At 31.9% G+C, this 8,683-nt stretch overlaps 1 protein-coding gene across 1 annotated transcript; it reads left to right on the top strand.

Annotated features, from left to right (window-relative positions):
• Positions 1-295: 295 nt before the first annotated feature.
• LOC134691496 (uncharacterized) lies at positions 296-8,324 on the top strand. The gene is made up of 8 exons (XM_063552034.1): positions 296-437; positions 1,226-1,292; positions 1,832-1,945; positions 2,148-2,236; positions 3,044-3,197; positions 4,421-4,603; positions 5,820-5,852; positions 7,899-8,324. Exons 1-8 carry the CDS (start codon positions 345-347, stop codon positions 8,216-8,218), a joined length of 1,053 nt encoding a protein of 350 aa, XP_063408104.1. The 5' UTR covers positions 296-344; the 3' UTR covers positions 8,219-8,324.
• The last annotated feature ends 359 nt before the right edge of the window (positions 8,325-8,683 follow it).

Here is an 8,683-nt window from a genome sequence, read left to right as displayed (position 1 = left end):
AGATATGATCAACAACATCATACATGTTTGGCGGATCAGTTTTTAATGTTAAAAAAGTTTTTTATTACTATGAATTTATTAAAAAAACTCATTTGTGTTTAAATGGTTTTAAAAAAACAGCAGATTTTTATTTACTTTGAAATATTAATGTTTCAAGACCAGTTACATTAACTATGTACTTGTAAAATGTTAGAAGAAATCGGACACAATAGTGATAATAATTATTTATCGCTGATTGTATTTGCTTTAAGAGATATGTTCACTTTATCATTATTTTCACGTCCTAATCAAGAAGTATGACAAGAAATATTTCCTTTTTTTCAAACAATGTGAACTAGGAAAGCATGCATGTTGTATTTCGTGTTATAATTTCTCTGTATTGCTTTGGATGGAGTTTATCGGAACTTGTATGTAACATCCAAAACATCTCTGACCAGGTAAGATTATTCGGTTGAACATAATGAGAAAAAACATATTAGATATAATCACATATCACATTATCCATTTGACACCAAAGGACGCGGATGTAAACACCTATAGGTCACGTACATCTTTCAATAATGAACAAAACTCATATTGTATAGTCATGAGCTATTAAAGGCCTCGAAATGACGAACTATGAAACAATTCATAAGGAAACCAATATTCGAGAACTAGCTATGTTTAAAGAACCGCTGATCTTCGAGGACCCAAACAACGGCTCTAATGTATTTTTCTGATGGTCGGATAAGGCAATTTTGCAATTTCGCCTTGGAGAACTCATAAGGCGAAACGCAAAAATCCAAAATATGCAGGTGAAATTGCAAAGAGAAAACTAATTCCTGGTGGTTTTTTTTTCTTTTTTTTTCTTTTATGAAACATTAAATTGCGAAACATCCGCATCCATCAATCATAAAATACAATAAAACTGTAGCTTGGAACCTCTTAGTCATATCACATCTTCTCAGATTTATACAAATTCCTCAAACTCAGAATTTCTATGAATTTTGTACTATTTTTTTTTTAGATTTGTTTTAAAAATGATTGAAATTAACGTTTTCAACCAAAGCAAGTGTTATATGCTATCTATTATCTTTTATATACAAAATCGAATAATTTGATTAAGAATGAAAAATGTGAAATTTGACAAACATGTAGTTTTCAATAACCATATAATAATATAAGATTGGTAAATATTTCATATAACAGGTAACTCATATAAATAAGCTTCATTTGAATATTTCAGACAAATTATCAACTGGAAAAATTTAACGAGACATGCATTGAGAAGGGTCCTAGGTTTTGCATACCAGGTAATATTCATCGATCTAACAGGCTGATCTTAAAGAGTCGATCATATTTACCATATTAATGACAGTGAATACTGTAGATTTTTTTCGTGGTAATAATGACAGTATCAAATATATAAGAATCAGAAGATGGGGACGATTGTAATGATACAACACTCCATCAGATACCAATTAACAAAGAAGTTAACAACTATATATATGTACGACCTCTAATAATGGGCTAAACTCATACCGCATAGTCAAAGTTTTTCTTTATTTATAAATGGAAATTATAAAGGAACGATATAGATGTTTCAATATGCTTGATATAAACATAATAGTCTAACCAGGTGAGTTATCATGAAGTCCGTTGTGTAACTCTCGTATTGCATAGGAACAATTCGCTATACTTCTTAACTGGTAAATGCGTTTGATAAAACTAATATATTTCCAACCGGTTCAAACATTTCATTTGTAAGATAGTCATTTCTTTTAAATTTCAAATAATATATCTTTAACTGGATCAATGTCATGACTGTTCACATGTTTTTCTATGATTTCAGATATGTATAGTAGTCTAATGCAAAACAATGTAAAGCCAAGTAATTTAAAGTTAAACCCCGAAAACAAAACTTGGATTATTTCGTGGGAATCTCCAAAAGACAGGGTTTACATTGGTAGGTTTTCATTTGGTACTTCATTATATAAAATGGTAAGCTTATTTTATTATTTATAAAATATTAAGAAAAATTAAAAAAAAGGAGAAATAAACAAATACAACAATTTAAAGAGATAAAATGAAAAGTATAAGTGAAGTAATGTTTCTTTAAACAGAAAACATTGAAACCTCGTTTATCATGGTACTCTTTATACTTTCAGAATTGAACGGATTCATCATCATAATACTTGCTGGTTTTGAGGACATACATATGTACCGGTTAAAAATTACCCGTCTTGTTAGAACTGAGGTAAACCAGTAACCAAAGATATAGATATAGGAAGATGTGGTGTGAGTGCCAATGAGACAACTCTCCATCCAAACAACAATTTAAAAAGTAAACCATTATAGGTTAAAGTACGGCCTTCAACACGGAGCCTTGGCTCACACCGAACAATAAGCTATAAAGGGCCCCAAAACTACTAGTGTAAAACCATTCACACGGGAAAACCAACGGTCTAATCTATATAAACAAAACGAGAAACGAGAAACACGTATATATTACATAAACAAACGACAACTACTGTACATCAGATTCCTGAATTAGGACAGGTGCAAACATTTGCAGCGGGATTAAACGTTTTAATGGATCCAAACCTTCTCCCTTTTTCTGAATATACTTATTTAACAGATGCTTTGATTATGACTCAATGAGAAAATCGAACTACACAAATATCAATCTGAATAACTCGGCATAACATGAAACAAATCTGCGGGCTATTGTGTACAATTATTTTCTACAGGATGCCCACAATGAAAACCAATAAAAAAACATAAGATAACCAACAATAAACTGAACATTGTGTGAGAAAGCTTTTAAACTTGAAATGAATACACTCTTTTACCATTCTTTCAGTGATAGCTAGAAAAGAAGGTATAACTTTTACGTGATTCAAGAGGAATTAAAATACACATTTCTATAATAAATATTGACACTTAAAATAAAAAATATGTTGTAATACTGTAACCAAACTTCTGTTGTATTTCTTTGGAAAAGAAAATTTTTTGATGAGTGTTGATATAAAGATTTGTTACTTCTCAGAATTGTTATTTTCAGTATTTTAAAATAAAATGTTCATTTACAACAAGACCAAACAAGATACCAGTTGTCGGTGAAGTCTGCGTTCAAACATTACCTAGGTCTCAGTTTAGAACTCAGAAGAAGGATTATGAGCTTTGTTACAATGTTAATGATGTAAAAACAACACAAGGTGAGATGCATTTATTTGTATTATGTTCCTGTATAGTAAAGTCATTTTAGTGTTATTTTTAACATTGCTATAGAATCGCGAGGTTTGGATAGCCCCTCAAAGGGGTTCAACCCACCTTTTTTCTTTAAATGTCCTGTACCAAGTCAGGAAAATGGAAGTTGTTATCTAATAGTTTCTAAGTGTCTTGCATTGTCGTTTGTTTTTGATGCACTCGTTTTGTTGTTTTACTCTTAGAGGTGGTGTGATTTCCTCGGTTATAATTTATTACCCACATTTTTTTTCTCCCAATCGGTTTACCACTTTCAAACAGCGGTATACTACTGTTGCATTTGTGGGACGCAAATTCCTAAAGGTTTTGCCAAATACAGTTTCATTTATATATTGAATAACACAATACTTCATATATTATAACGACAACTCGCCATTAAATGGCAAACATGAAATGTAGAATTGAAAGCGGGGTAATGTGTTCAATGGACACATATTCTTATTTGAATGAAAAAACATAAGGAGATGTGGTATGAATTGCCAATGAGACAAATATCTACCAAACTTCAAATGAAGTGGATGTAAATAAAATCAAAAGTAGGATAACGCTTTTCAATATTCATAGTTCGATTAAACAAAAACAAGGTTACACGCAAAACCTATTGGAAACACATTAACTATAAGTGGCAAACAACAGAAAAACAGAAACTCTGAACTTCAGCAGAAAAAAAACGTCAACATACATAGAAAAGGAATGTAGATAACAACTGTCATATTCCTGACTTGGTACAGGATATTCTAGGAAAAGACAGGGGTTGATTGTTTTATTGCTAGCCAAACTTCTTGTAATAATAGCTAAATTGATTACAAAACAATTTATGAAAAACAAATATGACAGATATGAACCAACGACATTCACTGAACTACTTGCTTCTGACTTTGGACAGGGGTTTGATTATTTTTGAACGTTCAACCCTCTCATAAACTGGAACATGGTGTTACATTACAAAGTTAGAACAAAGTATAAAAATCAGTTGAAAAAGGCTTGTTTTTTGGTTTTACATTACTTCGAAGTAACCTCATTCAGAAACACCTTGTATTTATTTGTGCTTACTTGAATTCGTCTTTATTATTCTTTTTCATTTAAAGAAGATTTAAGTTTGTATCAATACGTTCTGTTTTTTTCTACAATGTAAATGTTTACGTTTTAGTATATTTTTTATTTGTTGTTAAAGGTACAGCTAAACCACTTTTACCATCGTTATCACCTTCTCTCATTACCCACGACCCGATCCTAGTCACAAACATTGAACATTTATCTGGATCAAACACTAACAATTATGGTTTAATCGGTGGAGTGGCTGTATCAGCCTGTCTCATACTGTCAGTCATCATAGGGATACTGTTTTATAAGCATTGTAAGTATTGTTTAGTTCATACCGCTGTAACGTTTTTTCGTAAATCTTAATAATGCACATTTAAGAAAACAAATATGAAAATATATAAATTCAGTCGCTGCACTTATTAACATAGTATAATTAAACTTGTAATTATCGAAATTATAAAAGAGGGACGAAATACCAGAAGGAGAGTCAATAACATTAACGGTACCGATTTTCCTGCACCAGATGCGCATTTCAACAATACCTGTATCTTCAGTGATGCTAGTGGCCAACATATTTGAAATCCAAAGCTTATATGAAAGATGAAGAAACTTGGAGTTATCTCATGTGCTTCGGAAAGGATTTCGAATCCTGCTCCACATGTGGCACCTGTCGTGTTGCTACAAATCCGGTAAATAGTCTAATTCGGTAGGTCAGATTCATGAAAGGGAAGGGGATTGTAGTTGCAACGTAAGGAACATATCTGATATCATCTGTGAAACGGTTATTCCATAACGAACGTTCAACCAACCCGTGATGGCGTCCGTAAAATATATGAAGGAATGTTTTCAACTTCACCATTCGGAACTCTTGGTTTAAATAGCTTCCTTTTGAGTAGAAATCCTCTATCAAGGAAATCATGATAGGAAATACAAGCCCGGGAATATCGTGTATAAATTAACCAATCCCTTTTTAATATTATCTTCCTTGTTTGTACCATTTTGTAGCAAAATATCTTTTTATAAAATCGAGAAAGGAAATGTAAGGTTTAAATAAAAATGACAAAATCTAAATTAAGGTTATTTTCACAATTTTCGCAGATTTGCATTAAACGCAAGTCTTTTTTAAACCCTTACACGAAAATTAAAACAGAATTTAAGAATTAAAATAAAGATATCGGACAGAACATTGTCACGTTAAAAATCTGATTTTGTTTTATAGATTTATACTTGAATATCTTGTTTTTACATTTTAGAGTTCATGCGTCTAAAAATTTGCCTTAAACTAGCTCTAATTTATATACTTTAATGATAAGAACATAAACAAAATTCGGCTTTAATTTCTTTATTGCTTTAATAAATCAAAACAAGATAAAATATAAGTAAATTGATATTCAAATTAGAAGTTAAACATAAAAAGAAATAGCTTCGCGCAAATTTTCGACACAATTGCATGCAAAATTACACTTATTTTGAAAGAAAAAATTCGAAAAAATTACAAAATATAATTTTATATTTTTTTTACATTACAGACCGCTGTAAACTGAAAAGCACACCATCTGAAGGTAAACTAACCTATCATCACATCACAACATACAGTCAAAAACTCTTTTGATTTATATAAACATCTATAATCAACCCTATATAAAACACTATTTTGAAAATATATTTAAAATGTCAACTAGCCATTCCTCTTTAACAAAAGCAATCTGATATTCTGTTTAAACAGCTTCTACATTTTTTGTAACTGTTGACAAATAAAAACAACCGTACCAATATAAACGACACAGAGAAACACACACAAATCAAGTGCATAGATTAATGTTCCAGGAGCCATGATGATATCTAAAATTTTAAGTGTGGTTCTATATTGCATTTGTTGAATATTTGTTGCTTTGTTCTTTAATCTGGAAAGTTTTATTTCTTCTATTATGTTGATATTAATTGATGACTTGATATTGTCTTTGTGGTAATCTCTGACTCTTTTTTTTTTACCGTGAACTTGACTGTTTATGTCACTATCTTGCTTTTGTGGGACTTGAATGTAAGTGTAACTGTTCTGTCTTGTGCGACATGGGTGTAAGTTTTGCTATCCTGTGTTGTGTGGCTTGAATGTAAGTGTTGTTGTTCTGTCTTATGTGGCTTAGATACAAGTTTTGCTATCCTGTCTTGCATGGCTTGAGTGTAAGTGTTGCTATCTTGTGTGGTTTTGAGGTAAGTTTTGCTATCCTGTCTTGTGTGACTTGAATGTAAGTGTTGCTGTTCTTTCATGTGTGGCTTGGGTGTACGTTTTGTTATCCTGTCTTGTGTGGCTTGAATGTAAGTGGTGTTATTCTGTCTTGTGTGGCTGAATGTAAGTTTTGCTATCCTGTCTTGTGTGGCTTGAATGTAAGGATTGCTATTCTGTCTTGTGTGGCTTGGATGTAAATAAAGGCAACAGTAGTATACCGCTGTTCAAAACTCGTAAATATATGGACAAAAAACAAAATCGGGGTAAAAAACTAAAACTGAGGGAAACGCATTAAATATAAGAGGAGAACAACGACACCACATCAAAATGTAACACACACAGAAACGGACTAAGAATAAGACAAAATCCGATGAGAATAACAAATATAAGTTTTGCTATCCTGTCTTGTGTGGCTTGAATGTAAGTGTTGCTATTCTGTCTTGTTGGACTTGAATGGTATTGTTTCTGTTCTGTCTTTGTATGTTTGATTATAAATGCTGTAATCTTGTTTATTGTACATTCATACTGCTGTAAGTATTGCTGTCCTGTCTGTATGGTACTTGACTGTAAGTGTCGCTGTCCTGTCATGCTTCATATGACGCGTCAAACCCTTTTCAACCGATTTTTATAGTTCTTTTGCTGAAATATCACACCACTGCCCCTGGGGATGGTTGGGATCTTACTTACATGTTTAACCCCAACGGATTCTGAAAAACAGTATGTTTGTGTATGTCCCAAGTAAGGGGCCTGTAATTCGGTGGTTGTCGTTTGTTTTTGCGTTTTATGTTTGTTTTTGTGTTAAATGTTTGTTTTTGTGTTAAATGTTTGTTTTTGTGTTAAATGTTTGTTTTTGATATTTTTGTACATTAATTATGCCGTTATTTTTCTCGTTTGAATTGTTTAACATTTGTCATTTTGGGGCCGTTTATAAGGATATAAGAAAACAAATATATTCACTTGAACAAACTTGCAAATATACCTGTTTTTGACCTTCCGCTGTTGTTTTTTCTATGGTCGGGTTGTTGTCTCTTTGATACATTCCCCATTTCCATTCTCAATTTTTTTTAGAATGCGTCATCTATAAATTATTCCTCAATTTGACTAAATAGAAAGCGACAGGCAAAACTATAAGGTATCTTTTTTTACACTTGCAACACGAAGATTGCAGTCAGGTTATAGTCTTCATACAGGAGTTGCGATAAAACAGCTGATCAGTAGGGTTTTTTTTAAATGGGGTAATCTGGGGAAATATTTTATCGTATAAATTGGGATGTATGAACAACCGCAAAAACCGACAAATTAGAAAACAAAACACAAAAAAAAAACATGAAGTTATTTTCACCAAAAAACTTCATGACAGTTTTCTGTTTGTTTTCTTCAGTTGATCAACACTCAGAACAGCATTCCAATGATTTCAGTCAGTCAGATGACACTTCAGATGTAGAAATCGACGATTGTCCGGTTCATGGTGGTGTAACGCATAATGTTACATGCTCTATTGATACAGTAGACCATAACATGCGTCCAGTTTCTTACCCGATCGACAGACACTATAGAGGAGGCAATTATTTACATTCAGCCTTTTCTGTCAGGCAGAATACATCGCATTTGTATAATACATATCGTTTATCAAACAGTAACAATTCAGCAACATTAGATTCAGAGCTTAACAAGCAAATAATTGACATTAATTTTAGATAGAATCTCAGCCCATAACAGACTATTCTATATACTAGTGGTATAATGACACTATTGTATACGTCAGATGTTAATATTATCATAACATGCATTTGGTTATATAATTTCAGAGAAGCTTTCAGATCTTAAACTTGTTTGTTTATATTTGATTAATTAATTGTTTGCTTTGTATAAAAACAAAAATGAAACACACTCTTTTGTATTGGCCAGACTGTCTCATCAAGAGACTAAATGACACAGAATTTTACAATAACAGGTACCAAAACGGTCTTCAACAATGAGCGAAAACTATATATTGCATAGTAAGCTATATAGTGCCCCGATGACAAATGTAAAACAATTAAAAAACTAACAGCTTGATTTATTTACAAAATAGTTAACAAAAACATATATGATAAACAGCAACAAACGACGACCACTGAATCATAGGATCTTGACTTTTGATTTTTTTGAACCCTGTATACCACC

The sequence above is a fragment of the Mytilus trossulus genome, chromosome 1, assembly GCF_036588685.1.
Source record: "Mytilus trossulus isolate FHL-02 chromosome 1, PNRI_Mtr1.1.1.hap1, whole genome shotgun sequence".
NCBI classification, from domain to species: Eukaryota; Metazoa; Mollusca; class Bivalvia; order Mytilida; family Mytilidae; genus Mytilus; species Mytilus trossulus.
The sequence above is the reverse complement of the archived record's forward strand: the minus strand, read 5'-3'. Positions and strand labels throughout refer to the sequence as shown.

What these genes read in the sequence shown, in the direction of transcription:
- LOC134691496 (XM_063552034.1), top strand. Translation starts at nt 345, where the DNA reads ATGCATGTTGTATTTCGTGTTATAATTTCTCTGTATTGCTTTGGATGG. An exon ending in CCCGTCTTGTTAGAACTGAG is followed by an intron (nt 2,237 to 3,043) that starts GTAAACCAGTAA and finishes TGTTATTTTCAG; the next exon opens with TATTTTAAAATAAAATGTTC. An exon ending in GATACTGTTTTATAAGCATT is followed by an intron (nt 4,604 to 5,819) that starts GTAAGTATTGTT and finishes TTTACATTACAG; the next exon opens with ACCGCTGTAAACTGAAAAGC.